The sequence below is a fragment of the Mugil cephalus genome, chromosome 15 (assembly GCF_022458985.1).
Source record: "Mugil cephalus isolate CIBA_MC_2020 chromosome 15, CIBA_Mcephalus_1.1, whole genome shotgun sequence".
Lineage (NCBI taxonomy): Eukaryota > Metazoa > Chordata > Actinopteri > Mugiliformes > Mugilidae > Mugil > Mugil cephalus.
The window spans coordinates 22,431,441-22,452,456 of NC_061784.1; the positions used below are offsets into that span (position 1 = coordinate 22,431,441).

General features: G+C 42.1%; 1 protein-coding gene across 4 annotated transcripts in view; it reads left to right on the forward strand.

Moving 5' to 3' along the window:
• The first annotated feature begins 2,156 nt into the window (after positions 1-2,156).
• gabrg2 (gamma-aminobutyric acid type A receptor subunit gamma2) overlaps positions 2,157-21,016 on the forward strand; it is a 47,303-nt gene continuing 28,443 nt past the window's right edge. For 2 of the 4 annotated variants that reach the window (XM_047606570.1, XM_047606573.1), the window contains exons 1-5: positions 2,158-2,816; positions 10,141-10,280; positions 14,550-14,617; positions 17,988-18,208; positions 19,248-19,330. In XM_047606570.1, the coding sequence (XP_047462526.1) occupies positions 2,701-2,816; positions 10,141-10,280; positions 14,550-14,617; positions 17,988-18,208; positions 19,248-19,330 (628 nt within the window). In that variant the 5' untranslated portion in view covers positions 2,158-2,700. Of the gene's footprint in view, positions 2,817-10,140; positions 10,281-14,549; positions 14,618-17,987; positions 18,209-19,247; positions 19,331-21,016 lie in introns of all 4 variants that reach the window. The other 2 variants (XM_047606572.1, XM_047606571.1) reach the window with 2 other exon arrangements.

The window sequence follows — 21,016 nt, forward strand, 5'->3', positions numbered from 1 at the left end:
ATCAAAAAGTTGAATTATTTCAGTAATTCCATTCAAAAGGTGAAATTTGTACATTATATTCATGCAATGCACACAGACCGATGTATTTCCAATGTTTATTTCTTTTAATTTTGATATTTATAAGTGACAACTAATGAAAACTCCAAATTTGGCATCTCAAAAAATTAGAATATTGAAAAGGCCAATGAAAAAAAAATGTTTTTTTTTTAGAAATGTTGGCCAACTGAAAAGAATGAACATGAAAAGCATGCGCATGTATAGCACTCAATACTTAGTCGGGGCTCCTTTTGCCTCAATCACTGCATTAATGCGGCGTGGCATGGACTCGATCAGTCTGTGGCACTGCTCAGGTGTTATGAGAGCCCAGGTTGCTCTGATAGTCGTCTTCAGCTCCTCTGCATTGTTGGGTCTAGCGCATTGCATCTTCCGCTTCACAATACCCCATAGATTTTCTATGGGGTTAAGGTCAGGCGAGTTTGCTGGCCAATCAAGGACAGGGATACCATGGTCCTTGAACCAGGTACTGGTGGTTTTGGCACTGTGTGCAGGTGCCAAGTCCTGTTGAAAAGTGAAATCTGCATCTCCATAAAGTTGGTCAGCAGCAGGAAGCATGAAGTGCTCTAAAACTTCCTGGTAGACAGCTGCATTGACCTTGGACCTCAGGAAACAGAGTGGGCCAACACCGGCAGATGACATGGCACCCCACACCATCACTGACGGTGGAAACTTTACACTGGACCTCATGCAACGTGGATTCTGTGCTTCTCCGCTCTTCCTCCAGACTCTGGGTCCTTGATTTCCAAAGGAAATGCAAAATTTGCTTTCATCAGAAAACATAACTTTGGACCACTCAGCAGTAGTCCAGTCCTTTTTATCCTTGGCCCTGGCGAGACGCTTCTTACGCTGTTTCTGGTCCAAGAGTGGCTTGACACACGGAATGCGACAGCTGAATCCCATGTCTTTCATGCGTCTCTTCGTGGTGGTTCTTGAAGCGCTGACTCCAGCTGCAGTCCACTCTTTGTGGATCTCTCCCACATTTTTGAATGGGTTTGTCGTCACAATTCTCTGCAGGGTGCGGTTATCCCTAGAGCTTGTACACTTTTTTCTACCACATTTTTTCCGTCCCTTCGCCGGTCTGTTAATGTGCTTGGACACAGAGCTCTGCGAACAGCCAGCTTCTTTAGCAATCAACTTTTGTGTCTTGCCCTCCTTGTACAAGGTGTCAATGGTCGTCTTTTGGACAACTGTTAAGTCAGAAGTCTTCCCCATGATTGTGGAGCCTTCAGAACAAGACTGAGGAACCTTTTAAAGGCCTTTGCAGGTGTTTTGAGTTAATCAGCTGATTAGTGTGGCACCAGGTGTCTTCTATATTGAGCCTTTTCAGAATATTCTAATTTTCTGAGATACTGAATTTGGTGTTTTCATTAGCTGTCAGTTGTAATAATAAAAATGAAAATGAATAAACACTTGAAATATATCACTATGTGTGGAAGGAAAGTATACAGTATACAAGTTTCACCTTTTGAATTGAATTACTGAAATAATTCAACTTTTTGATGATATTCTAATTTACTGGCCAGCACCTGTACTTGTTTATTGCCTGAGCCATGGGAGCCACTAATCCAGAGCAGTGAGTGAAGCGGCAGCTGACTGGAGCTGTCCGTGGTGCTGACTGTTGGTTTCTAACACAGTGAAAAGTAGTAGAGCTGTCCAGGGTCCTGAACGAGCGACGGGTCTGAACTCAGGTCTTGGACTCATTTAAATGATTACAAACAACGCTGCACAAACCGACACACACATTTCTATATTTGGAAGCACTTTGCATTGGAATAGTGAATCCCCTAACCCATTACCCTAACTCTAACCATTACATTATAATTGTAACCAAGCTGTAACAGGGTTTTACCCTCGCAAAGTTGTGAGGCCCAGAAAAAAAAAGAAAGAAAGAAAGAAAGAAAAAGAGTCCCACAATGTTCGTAAGCCGCAAGAGTCCAGCCCCCTCCACGAAATAAAAAGCAGCACACACACGCACACAATTAAGTGTAACAGCTATTTCTCAAGGCAGCTGTTTTTGTCTGCACTGACATGTAGTCGGGGCAGGCCACCGCAGGCAAATGGCAACTTTTGGTAGATAGAGAGATATACAGATGGATATAGAGATGAGTATTAGTGCTCGTGTGTGTGTCTGTGTGTGCCTGTGTCCACGTGACTTCCATACACATGTCTTATAATACCCAGTATGAGATATATCTATATCTACAGCTTTCTGTGAGTAAAGAAACCCTTTGCTCGGTGCTTGCGTTCGGTGAGACCACGCATGTGTTGCTCCGTGCTGCAGCAACGTGCAGCATCAGTTCCTCTCTGACCCCAGTGTTAATCTGCAGTCAGGCTGAGGCTCCGCTGGTTTTTCTCGGCTGCTCGGTACTGGAGTAGCTTATTACCCAGGGCTTCGCTGTTTGAACCGGTTTCGTAGGCCCCTGCCAGGCTGTCGAATCGGCAACAGACACGCAAAAAAACACGAGCGATACGAAATCAAGCTTTCGACTCGCGTCGGCTTTGTTTTGCTTGATTTCACTCCGCGGCGCGTCCGCCTCGGGTCGAAATTTGCGAAACGGCTCCAGCTAACGCGCGTAATGCATCGTAGAGAGGAAACACAGTAAATAGACGGACACGTCCATCTGCGCGAAAGAGGAAACGAAGATGGTGATGATGGCTTCACCAAAATCAGCCTTCAAGTGCTCCATAGAAATGGCGAAGCCTATCCTCCCCCTGAAGCTGTTTCTCTGGGTCTTTATTGTCGTTAATCTCTCTACAAGGTAAGATATTAATGCGAATTTCCTCTCGAAGCCGCGATTCTGTGGCAGCGTTGTGTAGGCAGCATATTTCTTATTTTACCGACACACAGGACTGCGGTGCCTCCCAGCTAACGGCAGCCTGCTATTAGTGGGATCCAGACCTGGGTATTCGGTATGTGAGGGGGGATGTAGCATTTAGCAGAAAAACAACACGTTTAGTCATTTCATCACATATTTAATTGTGTGGAAGTGGGTATTGTATATTTCTTCAGAGCCATAGCGACACATCCACCGCTATAGTGCTACATTTGATGTAACACACTGTGCTCAGTGGGGAGAAAAAAAAGACGACGAACAGCTTCAGATTGATGTATTCGGGTGCGAGCAGCAGATCATTTATTAAAGAAAATTTTGTACGACGGTACGATTTGTCCAGAACCTCTCTCAATCTGTCCCGCATTAGGAATAGCATAGTGGCAGGCTAAGTTGAGTGAAGCTAAGGCTACATCTAAGCTGCCTTCAAGGATCAAGTCTATTCTAAGAGTCAAAGCCTCATTAACGAACGCATGTGTCGGACGAGGCCGAACAGCGACGGAGGCTGTGTGAAAACAGTCATTTTAAATAAAGACAACTTGAAAGGGAATGAGTGAAGCTTTCATCCCACGTATGTGGAATTAAAAAGGAAAAAAAAAAAAAAAAACATTTCAAAATGGCAGACAATCACAGGGAGAACACAAGTGGAGGCACAATAAGGACAGCACATATGGACTGATCCTTGTCCTGCACACGGGGACAGAAGGGCTGCCATTTCAGGTTCAGCTGTGGGTTTGTTTAAAGGAAGCTGTTTGGTTGCCTCTTGTCAAAACTTCATTGCTGTATAGTGAGAGAAGAACAATCGAGGGGAAGCGGATGGTTAGGCTCCTCGCCTCCTCGCTTTCCTTTTTGTGCCGCCGGAGGGTGAAAAATGGAGGCAGATAAATCAGTCGACGTTCAATCACAGTCATGCTGATCACAACCTCGGGGCTCCTTGCCCGGTCCTGCATCATCAGGGCTGTGCATTTGTAATTATATGCACTAGTAGTGTTCACAATATGCTCGAGTAAACATTGCACCTTCTCCCACTAAACCGCAGCCAGAGATGTGATCTGTTTGTTGAGTTTGGAAGTTGTGCATCAGTGGTTTAGACAGAATGAAGGGAGACGGATATCTGGACTCGTCTTAAATAGCCACAACCTGAGAACACCTGCACAAAGGTGTGGCTCTGTTTACATGCAAGACCTGTGAATAGAATGCTAATTAAAATGCAGTCACTGATCCGTATGCACTTGCACTCCTCGTCTATTAGAGCGCTTACATTTCCATACATTACTACAGAGTTATGTATCGAATCTCTGCATGCTGTCAGCTGCCTATGCTTCTTCCTGACTCGTTGGCTTTTATTTTGAGTTGTGATGTGTGTGATGCATCTCAATATTTAATATTCTTATATTTCCTTGAACCGCCTTTAGCTTTGATTACATTGTTTTGATAAGAAGCTTCTGCAGAGATTTATTTCCATCCAGTGTTGCATTCATTTTTCACCAAGATCTTGTATTGATGATGTTAGAGTCTGACCACTGTGTGAAGCCATCCACGGTATCCATGTGTGAACATGATCTGGTCTCGCGCTCCCTGAACCACTCTTTCACAATTTGAGCCCCTTGGATCCTGGCATTGTCATCTTGGAATATGTCCTTGCCATCAGGGAAGAAAAACATTACAGTGATGGAATAAACAATTCAGTGCAGCCGCCCCAGATCATAGCACATAGCACTGCCCCCACAGGCTGGTACAGCAGACACTAAGCATGATGGGGGCACCGCTTCATCTGCCTCTCTTCTTTCCCTGATGCCCCATAACTCTGTAACAGGGTAAATCTGGACTCAAGTGTCCTTGAGCAAGACTCTGAACTCCCAGTTGCTCCCAGTGCAACTGGTACTGGTGTGTGAATGTGTGTGTGAATGTGTGCGTGCTTTTGTGAGCGAATGGGTGGATGTGTCTGTGACTGCATATATAAAAGCAAGACCATTTCCCATTCCCAGTTAGCCTCACTGGTTAGTGGTTTGTTTAAGGCTACACACCTGTTTAGTCATTGCACATGAAGCGATTCTTACTTTCACCATTAAACGCAGCCCTGAGTTCTACTGTTGTTTTCCTTTGATTTGATTTCACCAAACATTTAAGTGATCAGGCTTTTTTTTTTTCAACCACATTTCTCCCTTGAATGATTCTCCACCAATCTTCTTGTTTTTAGTAATGCAGTGTTGGACAGTTGTTAACCCAATTTTAGTAGTTTCTGCCTCAGTCTCCTTAGATGTTTTCTTTGCTTGATGCAGCCGATGATTTGACTGTTCTCAAACAGATGAACATGTTTTCCACGACCACATGGTTGATTAAGAAAGCTACTCATTGTATCAATTGGGGCTCAATAACTAGTCGCCAGCTGAAATATAATCACCCATGCAATATTTATCCAATAGGAGGCTCGTACCTACTTGCTTGGTGAAATACGGGTGGTGACTTTGTTTTTGGCCAGGAAGTGTATAATTAAAAGACAATAATTTTTAGATTTAATGTGGCATAGCATCCAGTTTTGGCACAACACCCTGAGGCCAAAGTCTTGTGGCTTTGGAACTGTTTGTAATTGACTTCAGATAGACTAGATCCAGGTTCCACCAGGAAAGTTTGAAGCGATGGACCATGATCAGAAGGTCTTGACAGGAAGAAGTCCTCCCAAAGCCTTTCTAGCCTTCACTGCACTAAGATATTAGTATTTTACTGGATGTTAAACCAAATTACTTCTCAGGATTGTTGTTTTTAAGTTCCTAGATACTTGGGATACCTGGGAAATGAAAAGTCTTCATAACAACAGTTTGATCTAAATATTAATATTAAAACTGTCCATCGTAATCATAAATACCATGTGTCCAGCATTGCATGATTTATAATATATAAATATATAGCTATATGAAGCTGTGGCTTTAGAGAAATAAACTCTAAGAGCTATAACTGGAAATAATTTAGCTAAAGAAGTAATGCATGGTAACCCTGACCTGCTATTTTTTGGATTCTAGAGATCCCCACCCAGCACTGATCTGTCAATGTTTATGACTCCATTTCCTTTTAATATGGAACCCCTTGAAATGGGAGAGCATTGGGAGCTGTCAAACTTCTTCTTCTCAAATAGGGGAAAAAAATGGTTGGGTCTGACAAACTGTCATGTATCCCATAACGAGCATCATATATATATATGAGAATTCCTAAAACGCAGTTGATAGCATACAGATGTCAACCTTCCTCTTCCCGACTGTTTGACAAGACGGCAGAAGATGACAGGCAGAGCCCATAGCTCCCTCTTGATTACAGCTGAGTGAATCTATCGTATTCATCACCCAGAAGGTATTAAGGTCAGAGCCATTTCAGATCGAGTTGGGAGGATTTGAAATTAACAACAGGACCCATTTATTCAGCAGAGTATCAGAGTAAACCTGAGGCGGCCATAGTCATGTGGAACGTAACACGCCCAGTCATTTCTATTCTAAGAGAAGTGTCCCTGTCGAAGGTCCCTTCATTACAGCCGTCCCTGCTGCCTCTGCCCCAGTACTTCTGTCTTTATTTGGAGACATTCTGTGGGTAAATATAGGCATTTGTGTCTGCTCTGAAACATGTCTATTGCCAGGAAACACTTTGGTAAATTGAGGATACTTTTAAAAGCAATGCTTTGTTTCCCCTCTGTGGTAGTTTCTGGTTTCAGCTTTGCATAAATAGAACTAGACATTTAGTGCCGTGACATTTGGGCTGATTGTTATTCACCTGTTGACATGTTGATCCTCAGCTTCAGATATTACAACACAAGATTTGACCCAGGTTATGGTTTGATATGTCTTCTAATCCACCATATATAAGGCTTGAGCTACTAGATGAGTCTTCAACAGACCTAACATGTATTGGCCCAATATGTCATTGTCGACCACATGCCGATATAAGCTAATCTATGTGATCTGGTTAGCACTGGACTGAGCAGACAAACAGACTGGTCCTCTGTGTCAGAGGTCAGTTAGGTGGAAAAGGCTGACAAGGTCCTGGTAATTGGTTGTTAACATTCCTAGAAGTTATTAGCAGAACTGCAGTTCATTTTTTTTTTGCAGATTCTCTGCCTGGCTGCTTAAGCAGAGCCACCATTTAGATCCACTTCAAATAATTACAGTTTGCTCATTAGCAAAAATTTTTTTTGTTGTTGTGTTGTTTCATTATATAGGAAGTAGTGTTTGTGAAACGAGTGTTATAGCAACTTGATGTGCAAAAGCGCTGTGTTGTTTTGTCGCCAAAGGTGCCAGACCAATTTAATGCTGAGCAACAATGAACATGAAGGGTCATTAGATTTGGCTCGTTCATTAGCTGCAGTTGGAGACGTGCAAAGATGATGCTCTAAAGAACTTGATGTGGTGAGCTTATAGCTGTATCCACGGCCAATGTCGCCACTGTTTACGCCGTCTTATGAACATGCAAAACTGCTTTACATGAAGTTATATGAGATTTTAATTGAGATCCAGCTCCGGCGCTCGTTATCGTTATGCAGAGCGCCGTGGACCCGCACATGCATAAACATAAACACGCATGCAGAACACGTGTGCACGCGCTGGTGCACACTGGCCTCTCTGTGGACCTGCAGGTACCGAATTAGCAGGCAAACCCTTAGATCTGCCTGCAGTGGAGAACACATGGCTTTTCCTTTGATCTGCTGGTGTTTGGAATATTTCCACATACACAGAGATGCTCTGTGAGATGAATATAGATCATCGAATTGCAGCACCCTGAAAAACAGCAGACTTTCAGTTTCTCAGTCTTCTCTGCCTATCCATCTATCCATCTATTTATCCATCAATCCATTTATAACACTGAGCATGGCGCAACTAGAAGGATTCATTGGAGTAGAATAATTAATATTTAATGGGATATGGTGGCAGTTCATGCCACGTAACGGCCAATTTCACCAGGTATGATTCTTTTCTATGATTAGAGCTCACAACACTTTCAAGATTGCTTTTCTGTGCTGCTATCCAGCTCCTTGATCTGATGCAGTAGTTACAAGAAGAGTATCTAGATATAATAAGTTGTTTGTTATGCACAACAGAAACTCTCCAAAATTGCAGTTTTTGTTTTTTTTTTCTCATCTCAGGCTCAACTTGTTGGTATGAAATACGTGCTTGATTTCACATTCAGCTAAATAATACCAGGGTGGTTAGAAAGAAAAATGAGCCTGTTGGTTCTCATTTCAATAATTTCCTTTGCAACTGCAAAAAAACATATGTATAAGAGCAATTGGATTTTATGAAAATAAATTCTCATGAATAGTCAAATGCACGGGGTACGGGGAGTGTATTACATAAGACATAAAAAAAGAATCAAGATGAGACTTAAAGTTGGTTAGAGAACATTAAAAGATGTATACAAACAGAAGACATAACGAAGAACTGGAGGTAAAAATTTGATTCGATGGTTCCTCAAAAAAAAAAAAAAAAACCTGCCACGCTGCACTTTTTAAACTCTCCCTTCATGCACAACACATGTCTGGAGGGCAGCCCTAAACACGGGTTACATAATGAACTGCTGCCTTAGTGAATCACACACTCATTACATGCAGATAGCACACGCTGAATGAAAAGGTATAGCACAGATTTAGCCCGTGGGTTTCGTCCGTGCCTGTTCCTCCTTCACCGCATCTCCACCCGTCCTCTGCTCGTACAAACCTTAGCTTTTCTCGCAGAAGTTCTACTGTATGGTGCAAGTTGTTGATAACAATGAATAAGACTTCTTAAAATAAATAATTAAATCTCATACTTGTCTGTTAAAGAGCATAGGGGAAAAAGTATTTACAGATTTGGAGGTATCTGTGGTTTGAGCCTCTTAAGACGTCATTATCTTTAGAATCTGAGACGTCTGAGATGAGGTGTCTAGTCTTCTACAGAACTTTAGGGCCCTAAAACTCTTCCTTATGATGCAACAAACACTTCTACAAGTGAGTTGCTAAACTTGAGCACCTTGAAACTTTTAATTTTTTGTTGGGTTACAGAGTTGGACGTTGGACGTTGAGCTTTAGCTGTTGTTGAAAGCGGTTATTGAGGTTGTCATTCAAACACCGGTCATGACAGATAGAGTGCAGGTAATTCCTGCATTTGTTTGACGGAAGATTATCCGGACGGTGTTGGGGGCAGGAATTAAAGTGAGTGCTTCAAGTTTCTGATTGACTGATTCTTCGTCAAATGAACACTTTCATTTGATGTTTGGAAAATTTGTTAAAAAAAATTAGTTATGGAAGAACACGGCAGCTGTTTACACATACGCTGTGTTTAAAATGATTCACGGCTCAGTGGATTCCTTTTGTTTGGCCTTTGCCGCAACACAGTTGTCAAAGTTTTGTCCCTGTTGTTTTCATACTAGACGCCACAATAATTCCAAAGTTGGACGAAACTCGGGAAGTGAAATCAGTCGCAAAGTAGTAGAGGTGGTTTTAGCTACTGTACAAGTGTACTTATTTCTGTGGTAAGATACTGAAATCAAAGGAGACTTCTTCCATTTACTTGATGATCAGGGTCATTTTGTCCAATTCCATCTGGAAATTGCCTGAAATTTCCTCCTTTGCTTGAGAATCACGCAGTTTTTCAGAGGAAGTCAAAGCAAATGGTAAATGTCATCAACTTTGTAGGAGGGGGGCGTGAGTTGGGATCAGTTTTTACTTTAAACATTAGCATCTCCTCCTGATGGATGGGGAAAGAATGTGCCGAGGCTCCCAGTGGGACCGTATGAATGATTCAACAGGTGACGATGATGGTGGCTTTCACATACAATAGATGGTTTTAATATGCACATGTGCGTAGTCAAGATGAGAAAGCATCGTTTTATCTGGCGTGCTTAAGATGCATTTGCAATTTACTCCGTGGCATTTCAAAATGCATTGATATTTCACGGCCAAAATTACAATCTGTGCACTGAATGTGCACCGCGGGTGAGTTCCTTCACTCTTTTGTGGAACTTCCTATTTGCATTTTGTGTTAGTGACGCAACTAGTATGTTCTACAAGAAATAAAAGAAACAAAACAGAAAGGGGAGATTTCAGTGGTGACCTTGGAGGCTGAGATCTTTAAAAGACTTTTTTCTCTCGTCTTCTCTCTGATTTCTGAATATTTCTTTAAAAGAAAACACACACACACACACAAAGCTCACCTGGGGAGAAAAACACCTTGCTCTTCTTTTAAAAAAATAAAATCACTGATTGCATTAATTATGTTTCCTCCCCTCCCCGCAGCTCCCTCCAGACGGATGACGACGACGAGGTGACGAACAAGACGTGGGTGCTGACTCCTAAAGTGTACGAGAGCGACGTCACGCACATCCTCAACAGCCTACTAGATGGGTACGACAACAAACTGAGACCTGACATCGGAGGTGGGTGCCGATTCTTCACAGACGATCCGCTTAGTCACAGACTCACAGATAAATAAAACATTTGTTTGTGGCCTGGATTGCAGCAGGGCTTGTATAATGAGCCCAAACATTATGACCAGAGGAAGAAGAGAAGGCTGTTTATGTCATGACAAAGGTGCATATCAGAGTGTGTCATATTCAATATGTGGACAGTTGAGTTATTTTGAACATATTTCGTGAATATTTCTCACCAGGTTTGGAGGCAACATTGAACATCGTTAGATAAATTCCATCTTAAGGCAAGAAAAATAACACGTTATGAACAGAAAAGCCTCTTTATCTGCACACATTTACCCGAACCAGTGTTTAAGTTTAGATATTTTCCACCAAAGCCTAGGCAGTAATGAAGAGAATTTAAAATACACAGCAAACGGTTGATTATCACGTCCAGCTCGGCAGCACAATGTGTGCCATGTGGTGACAGGTTTTCAGGCTTGTTATAAAGCGACTGTGTTTATGTACATGCTTCTCACACGGTCAGGAGAGCTTTCTGTCACGGTCCCGTAAACCTGTTGACAAGTAGCTTACTCCCCTCACTTTGACAGACACCTGGACAGGACTTCTTTCGGGGGCCTGAGCCCGTCACGTCCATCTGCAAGAGCAGAACAGGGAGATGCTCAGAGGAGCCTTGAATACTTGTTTCATAGGTCAGCATTCCTGGGGAAGGAAGTGGCTAAAGTCGGGAACTGTCACACGCTGTGACATAGTGATAAAGCTGCGCTAGCTCTTTGATAGCGGTGAATGGCTCGTATAGTCACTGCAGGAATCATGGGAGAGGTGCAATGTTCAAGCTGCAAATGTCAAGGAGTGTTGGAAAAATTGATCTTGTCTGATGATGTTTTGTGTCTTAACGTCCTGAGACCAGAACTTTTGTTTGGTATGCAGGTATTTCAGATTAGTAGGACCTAAGAAGTACAGACACTAAGCATCATCTTTGAACAAGAATAAGGAGTTTTTGAAAAAGAAAAAAAAAAGACCTCATACGTGGACACAGGGATTATTTTGCATGTGTGCGACAAACATGAAACCATTTATAATACCAATGCAGACATCAGTCATTCAAAAGTCCATGATCATATTTTTACACTGATTAGTGTAATTAAACTTTGCTGCCACTAGTTGGCAGACTCTAGCGTCCACTTATGAGGACAACAGGTTTAAATGAAGCAGAATAAGAAGCTACCACAACCTAAAATCTAATGTCCCCATGTGTGCACACAGGGTTTCAGTAAGTGGTAGTAAATAAGTATTTATCTTATAATTTGTGCAGTTAGTTAAAAGGTTTTAATAGCACATTTTTGATTAGCTTTTCGTAGCACATGGTGCTGCCAATACACAATCTTTTATTTTTGTTTTATTTTTTTTTTTTGCTGTCTTTTCTGTCCAAGTCGTAGAGGAAGGAGCAGATTGCTATATAAATGCTCTGTGCATCCCATGAGCGTTAATGCTACCCTTAAATAACTTAGGCAAAAAGGCTGAATACTCACTGGTAGTGAGTGCTTGCCTCACTAGGTAAAAGTGTCATGATCTGACCTGATGTTAATCTTGAAGCATGACCACTTAACTGACTGCCCAAGATGAAAGCAGCTGAGTTACACCGAGGCATGAGATGATTTACGCTGCTGTGAATTCATAGTTTTTCCCCGAATGTATGCATATACTGTGACACATCGCATGAAGGGCATTGCAGAAGTGGGCTGGTGCTTTTTAAACCGGAGAGCGGCTCAGACGTGCTTTGAGGTGGAGCTTCAAGCGAGCGAGCCTCTGCATCGCTGGGCTGCTGCTTGTCGCCGTCTCAACCATCATCTTCAAATGTTCTGTGATCTCGCTCTCCCAGCGCTGGTCTCTTCCTTCTGCTACCACGTTACGCGTCAACACGGGGGTTATAATTAGCTGGCTCCACTGTCATCTGAGCCACCAACCAACCAACCACATCGAGGCGAAGTGAAGTCTCTCCTCCAGTGCTCAGAGTGCTGAAATGCTGTGGATTTAGATTAATCGCTGATTGTGCTGCAGCTTCCCTTTGAAGTGCATTGTGATGCTCATTCAACTTTAATGGTCTTGGAGCCTACTGAACATATTCAGATTGAAGCAAATTGGACTGAGAGAAAATGTGAGAATCCTTCATTTTTAATTCATAGCACATCCATGACAGTGATCAAAGTCATTTTTAAATTGGAAGATAAATAGATTCACATGATGGAGAGCAGACGCAAGGACTTACATTTATTGTGCAGAGAGTGGAAAGTGGTTGGTACCAGTTTTGCCATAACACACGCCAGTATATCAGTGTAGTGGGTGCACTGGCTTGTTTTATGTTGCCTCAGAGAGCGGGTTTGAAATTTCAGTACAGTCACTTTGTGTTCACTGTCGTCTTGGAATAATGTGTCTTTGGCAACAGTTTTCATACTCATGAAAGGAATCAGCGCTCCAGCTGGCAGCATAAAATAAGACAATTAAATTTGCTTCAATATTAACATTGTATTTGTGCAATAGGCATCACGATCAGTGTGTGTGCTCATGCATGGCCATCTTTCGCTCACTATAGTTCCAATATCAAGCATTAAGCTAAATCTCCTCTCAGACAAAACGTCCAGTCATCCACAGACATTAGTTTAGAAACTGACGCAGGCAAACTCAGACGCTCCGACACGGCGCGGATGTCAATTTGGCACCGAACCGAAACCATTTCCTCCTACTTTACTCACATCATACGTCGTCTGATGTCTGCCTGCCTGCGCCGCTAAAGCAAAGGCAATAGTCCGAAAACAACTGTGGACAGATGGTGCACACGCAGCTGCACGAGCATGCATAATTCATTTACATACAGCGCATGAAAGCGTGCAGCGCACATCGGATTGTGTTTACAAGTTTTCTTAAAATAATTATCCTCAAGTGACATTTGGTAGTGGCTCTGATGTTGGACTTGTTTGATGAAGCCATTTGTGGAGGAGAGCTCACAGAGCGTCACGGCACGGTGGAGGGACGGGACGCTGCAGAGGGCGCGAAGGTGCTGCAGTGAAGAGTTTGGCCATGAATACAGACTAAGTTTGCTCAGGTGGATTCAATGCAGGTGTCTCCAATGTTTTTCAGGCCAAGGACCCCAAACTGATGGAGAGATTAAGTAGGAACCCCCTAACCTACCATATATATATAAATATACATAATTATTATCATCATTTTACGTGCAACATTAAGCTATCCCTTATCCCTTTACCAGAATATGTTGGATTCATGTTAATGTGTATTTAAATACATTTAAATTTGTGGGGGAAATTAAAAAATATATATAAAAATGTCTAGTCAACCAAAGATTTTGCGACCCCGTCTCCTGCAGTACCCATGCTTTAATGTATTCTCTTCATAGTCTGAAGCCTGATATATTATAGTAGAGAGAGTTGAGGTGAGATCGTTTAATTTACCTTTTTGAATTTAGCAAAATCCACCTTGTTGTCCAGTGTCTTCACATTTTGTGTAAATAAAGACCCACAGAGCGTGAGAACAGTCCACCCCCCTGCATCTCATCTTCAGCCACTGATCATAGTTTATCTGAACAAGCCAAGATGTTATGAGAGCGCATGTATTAATTACGTCATGCCAGGGTATTCATAGCATTGGCAGGGAAAAAATAATAAAAAGAAATAGTCCTCCTTCCGGATGGGGTTACAGGCAGCGACAGTTCATTTGCATTTAAAGCTAGAGCCAGTAACTCACTTGTTTAGAGCAGGGCTGAGAAACCAGGGCTGTGGAAGCGTGGTAGAATGAACAATCTGTGTGATATTTGGAGCTGAAACTTGAAAGACACATTCAGGATACACGTGAGACTTTTAAAACTTTAAAAAAAAGAACTTTAATAATTTCCTCACTGGTGATGAATTCTGTTTATTGAAGGTTTTGCAAAACTTTCCATCTCCGTTGAAGACTCAAACTGTTGTTGTCTCTTCTGTATAACATTATTTTCTATTTGTATTTTAAGTGTCGCACAAAATAACTTCAGATTGATTATATATCTCATTTCAGCAATATATTTTGTATCAACTATGGCTTATTCTGCCTGTGGAATCAATATAAATCTGATGCCTGACAAAGACGTTGTTATCCAGCAGCTTTCCGCTCTTTTTATTCTGCGGTGATAATATATACGGAAACACCTTCCTGAAACTCGGCCTGGCGTGTGAGAGCTCATTCCTCGTCTCTAAAGCCTATTTTTTTCCCTGTGCTTCTTTGCAGTCAAGCCGACGGTGATCCACACAGACATGTTCGTCAACAGCATCGGCCCGGTAAATGCCATCAACATGGTACGTGATCTCGTTTTTATAAAGACTCAGTCTGCATTGATAATGACGGGGAATGGGGAGAATTTTTCTGCACAGATTTCTATCCAGACGGCTTCTTTGATGAAGGTATGAAAGCCAGAGATTCTTGCACAGGAGCTCTTCACCATGGGGAAGATGTTTGCTGTCAGAGGAGACTGGGGGGGGTTTCATTTCATCATGGCAGTGCCCCTGTTACATTTAGTATAGCAACGAAATGGCAGTGAGCAACTCAACAAGCGCCTTTAGTTCATCTGATTGCATTAAACACATCTTTGAATATAAAATACTGATTAACAGGTGATGTGTTGTGTTGCTCAGCCTGCAGACTGGACTCCATGCACAAAATCTTAACATGTTCCTGCTTTGTGTTTGCCAAGAAATTTATCAGTGACAATCTGAGGCGTCACCTATTCCAGATATTTGTCCAAAGTCTTCAAATGAAAAAAGAAAATCGTTGGTAACACGCAGTTTAATTCAGTTTTTTTCAGCTTAAGTTTGCAAGTTCGATTAACACAATTGATTTGAGTCAGAATTAGTTAATAACTTGCTTTGAAATCAACAGTCTACATGAAGGCAGCTCAATATAATTTAAGGCACATCCACTTATATGTTTTAAATTTTCAGCTCAATTATTTGCTTTAAGCAAAGGTACAATACTGTTGCTTAACAACCTAATGTTACGGTTTCAGGAAAAGTAGCTTCACTAGTAAACTTAGTGTGTAATTTTAAGTTGTCCGGTCCGAGGGGGGCTCACCAGGGTCATGGGGGCTGTTAGAGCCTATGCCAGACAAACAACTCACCTAGGGTCGATGTAGAATCAACAATTAACCTAACAAGCACGTCTCTGGAGGCGTGAGGAAACTCCACCCGAACCGGACTTGAACCTTCTCGGTGTTATGTGCTTCCATCACATTTCTCGGCCCCAAAGGAGCAATCGTAGCGCGTTGCTACTGCGAGCCTTGAAGTCTGCCAAGTCTGACGCTAATTAATTAAAGTCTGACGAGAGGAAATGGTGGTTTAAATGCAGAGGGAAAAAATCTGAAATAACATGTCATGACACAAAAACAAAACCTAAAGAAAAATAACTCAGACACTTAAACACTAAGTTAAACGAACAAAGTGTAATTTCAAGTCGATGTAATCCACAAAAGTACTCTGCTACGACTAAAGCAGAAAACTGAGTGAGACATTACTTCAACTACTACACAAATACACTTTTTAGAGTGAGATTATCCGTGGGTCCGGGTTGAAGATGAGGAAGATTTTAGGCTTTCAGTATCAAATTTACTCTGAGCACCAACTGCTGAACAGATTCTGTCTATACATTTTCCTTTAATGCTGTTTTATTCAGCTTTATGACATTTAACTTGGTAATATAACTGATAGCGATACAGTTTTAATAGATTGGAATCAAGCTTTTTAAATAGTTACTCTTACACAATCACGGGTTACTGTCAGTCAGTATGTGTGGGAGAACTTATTCATATCATCGTCCAAAAAATCCTATTAGTGTTTTCCTTTCAGCACATTTATCAATTTAAGAAGAACAAATGAATCCTGGCTGATTCATATAGGGAGACTCCACTCCGCTTCCATTAGCGCTGATAGCGTTAAATAGCTAAATATATAGCTGTGAAGCAGAAGTAATGACCAAAATAGAGCGGAGCAGGTCAGCTGAGAAAAACAGGAACAAAAGACGGGACTAGAATCAGCGTCTCTTCCAGGTTTCACATTGTTTATTTTGTTTTTTTTTGTATCATCCTCAAAGTATGTCCTTGCCGGGAAGCCATCACTGTTCTCCAGAGCGATCTGCTCTACATGGCGACAGCTTTCCATTTCACTTAGCCCGAGCTAAAACACCCACTCTCAGTGACGGGAGCCAGCCACGGTGGAAGAAAAGCACTGATGGGATCGGTTTTGAAAATGTGTGTTCGTCCACACGGCTGTGTGTGTTTGTGTGTGCGATGAGGGCACTCTGGTGACGCGAAAGGTTGACTGATGGCCTCGCGTTCACATGTGCGGCGCGTGCTTGAGCCGGCGTGTTTCACACTGCGACATGACAAACGTGGTGGTGAGGTCGGTGGCGTTTCTGAAGCGGAGCGGAGAATGGGCCGACGGTGCGGGGGAGAGCGTCTGAGCGTGAACACAGTTTTGATTTCTTAATTATGCGTTAGGAATCTTTGAAACATGGCAAAGTTGTAACTAATGTGAGTGTGGGAGAAAAGGGGGGAGGGAGGGTACAGAGGGACAAACTAACAGAGAGAGAGGAGCTTTGAAGGCGAATCATAAATCGAGGCTTTGTAGCCGGCAGAGCCCAACAGTTCGTAGCAGTCTTTATGTGGAATGTTTATATACTTGAATTAGAAGGATTCCTGAAAGAATATATATATATACATAAAGTAAAAGTAAATATGTGTCCTGCTAGTGGGGTCCAGATAAATCTCTCATCGTTGATTTAAAATGTCGGCCTGTCCCTTGAAAAAATGTTTTCAAATCTCGTTTAGAACTCTTTGGCGTGGATTTAGACTTTATTGTTGGGCTAAGCTTTGTCAGGGAGTTAATGCCTCCATGCCCCCTTGCACACAAATCCCCAGATTTCTATTTATTTATTTATTTATTTCCTGCTTTTCCTCTCGTACTTGATGCTGAACCTCGGGGCAAAAACCAATCCAAATAACAAAATAAATAAAGATAGCTTCCTTTCACTCTCACGTTAGATCATATCTCACCTTTGCTCGTTACTCTTCCCATCCCTCTTTTGCTTCCTCCTCATATATATATATATATATATATATATATATATCGTTAACACAGCTTTCACAGAGACTGAATAGGAATGTTTTGTCAAAGCTCAGGACAAAGTGCTGCCTCGACAGCAGGTTATGAGGGTGCATAATACTTGAGTCAAACAATGGGACTTATTAATTGCCCCGCTGAACATTTAATTTTCAGGTTGAGGGCTTCAAGATGTTTTTTTTTTTTTTTTCCTTCTTCTTCTTCTAGAGTGCTCTTTAGTTGGGACAAAGGAACTTCTTGGCCTGAAGAGACACCACCTTGTCTGAGGAAGGTGTGCTCTGAAAAGACGTTCCGGTATTAATTTTCCACTTACACAGAGCGGCTCCTCTCAGACGGAAACACTGAGGAGTCTGAGGAGTGCCTTTCGAGCCCTCGTTTGATTTGGTCTTAGAGCGAGAAGCCGCTCCTTGTTGACAGCGCTGAATGCAATAACCAACCGTCTGCACGGGGTTTTTCCCCAGACAAACTCTGATGCGTTACATAAAGCTCAAAGTTTAGCTTTTTAAACCAAAGCTAAACATAACAGTTTGGGCAAATTTGTGTTTTGTGTCACCAGGAATACACCATCGACATCTTCTTCGCTCAGACCTGGTACGACAGACGGTTAAAGTTCAACAGCACGATGAAGGTTCTGCGTCTCAACAGCAACATGGTCGGGAAGATCTGGATCCCGGACACTTTCTTCCGCAACTCGAAGAAGGCCGACGCCCACTGGATCACCACGCCCAATCGCATGCTTAGGATCTGGAACGACGGACGGATACTCTACACCCTCAGGTGAGACAAGAGGGTTGTATATTTGTAGTGTGTCTTTACACCAGAAAAAAATTAAAGTCCTTCTAATTATAATAAATAAACAAAAATCTTTCTCCCTCCGATGTTGGCCTGATAGCCACGAGAGTGGGGAGTTCAGAACTTTCAGGCAAAGTTAGATGAAAAAGGAGAAAATAATGACTGTGAAAATATACGGGAACAAGTCCTATTAACTTTTTATTGCGATATAATTTTTCCACACAGACAATAAGCAGAGCTCGTAATATAAAACTGCATTTTAAGTTTAATTACCTGGAAATTTGCCTTAAAGAAATATCAGGATGGGGTTTTGGGAGCTCTAACAATGCAGCATTTAAAAGGTGATATTTTTTTTTGTGCGTTCATTCTTTCAGTAGTTTGAGTCCCTAAATCGTTTGGGATTTGTTTTACACGACTAACTCATTATCCAACAACAACAACATACCTGAAAATAGACAGTATTTGTGGCGTAAAATAAGTGGAACCAACAAAGGATTTTAATGCGCGTGAAACTAGTTGGCAGATTAAAAAGTGTGTTTGCATGCAACAATAATTACAGCGGACGTGTGCTGTGACACCACAATACATCATCAATGATAAGAGGGGTGGAAGTGAAGTCTCCTGGACTCTATCAAGCCGTGATGGATGTTCTCCTGCGCAGAACACTACCTCTCCACTTCATTAATTTGTTAAAGAACTTGGAACTTAACCGCTGGTTAATTAGGATGGCCGCTGTGATTCGGAGCACAGTGATACATGACAATAGCGAGTGCATGGATGGGCAAAGTCCTCGGAGGTCATTCTCTCATTAGGAGGAAGTTTAATGACTTTGCCTTCGAACTCTCTCAAGTGTGAAAAGAAGAGACGGGCGCGTCGCTGCGAAAGACATCAGTTTCGTTTTGTGGCATTTTCCGCATGTCGCTATTTTAGGTCGTTTATTTATTTATTTTTAAATCTGGCACACTCTTCACTGTGAACTACCTTGTGTGAGGAATGGCTTGGTGAGTACTTTGCGTCTCCGCAGGTTGACCATTGATGCCGAGTGCCAGCTTAAACTGAACAACTTCCCAATGGACGAGCACTCGTGTCCCCTGGAGTTTTCAAGCTGTAAGTTTGGCTTCACGCTGATTCCCTACTGTTTTTTACCCCTTCCTGTCCTCCTCTGTCTTCACGCAAACACACACTTCACTCTCTGGCAATGAATAAGCAACATATGAGCATCACCTACAGAAGATTCATTAAATGAAACAAGCCAAAAACACTGTCAGATGAGTCATGTACATATGAGAAGACGTTTGCAAGAAAGGAGGAGGTCAATACCTTCCCTCCTTATTTGCTAAAAATCTATATCTATGCAAATAATGTGAACAAAAACATTTATTAAACCTCTCTTTCATTCATTGATTCGTATTGTGTGTTGTCGTTTAGGGCTTCGATAATAGATTCATCCTTGTCAACTCAACCAAAGGCACCGCTGATTGATTTCCCTGCGCTTTGTCACTTCCGTCAAAAAATACATTTAAAAAAAAATAAAAAATGACACGGATCCAAATGAGTCACTGCCTCCATGTGAGGAGTGGATATGAGGGCTAAGTTATGCTAATGAGGCCGCTGTGGATCTACAGAGAGATGCACCATGGGATATTCTCCAGAGAGAATGCTTCCTAAATAGCTCCAGAGCACAAGAAAGAGCAACCGAGGGGATAGCGGGCCTAAAAATGGAACAGAGGCATTCATTTAAATTTGATGAAAGCCATGGATGTTCTCAGAACTTTGAAAAATGCTTGATGTACAGTACATGGGCTCGGTCTCAGAAGCAGCAGGCAGAGCGGTGTGCAGCAGTTCATCACGCGGCACATTTTCTCAGCACGTGCTGCGAAAGCACCAAAGCATGGTGCGCTTTTTTCCGCTGCAGCGTCTTCTGCAGCCGCTTCGGCCGTAATTAGACGAGATCAGACACGCGCCGTGCGGTCGCAGGATTTACTGACGAGCATTTTTCAGTTTGCTTAAATTTTAATTACTGCAGGTTTTTGACAGCACCGCTGTTCAAGCTTCCCCTAAAAGACAGTGAATCAATAGCAGCCCCCGGGTGCATTAACAGCGGAGGAGCAGACTACCTGCCTGGCCGGCTCTAATGTGGCAAAGGGGCAGCACATTTCATCCCGGTGCCACTTTGAGGTCCGGCGTTACAGGATGTCTGAGAGCACTTTAGTCATAAAATCATTGAAAGTTTGCACTGAGAAAAGTCCACGTGCATTATTCAGAACGCTCCCACATCAGCTCAGCGCATGGAGACCGAGCATTGCGCTTGGCTGAAATCTAAATAAGATTGACTGCAGATCATTAGAGCCAGGCTTTATCCCTTATACTGCGGAACATTTAGTCAGATTCTTGCTTAAAAGATTAGCTGGATCCCTTGTTTCTTTGCTTTTTTTTTTTTAACCAAACTTGGATACCAGACAGACAATTACTCACAAACATGATTTGATTATGTTAATACATTGTCTAAGTGACTCAGTTTTAGACAAGTGGGATTTCTGTTGTAATTCTAACATCTACCAACAATTCACATGTAATGAAATTACTGGATCAATGCTTTTAAGTCGGTTATTTATAGGAAGAGAAGTTTTCTCTCCGGCAGATGGACTGGGTGATGTTTCGTCAACATGTCGTGCAGGAGTTGTTCCTCTGCATAATGATTCTTTCCTGTAACAGTTTATTTGTAATGTAGACCACAACTTCATGAATATGGATTAAACCAAAGAAAAAACAGACTGGAGCTCTGTTTTATAG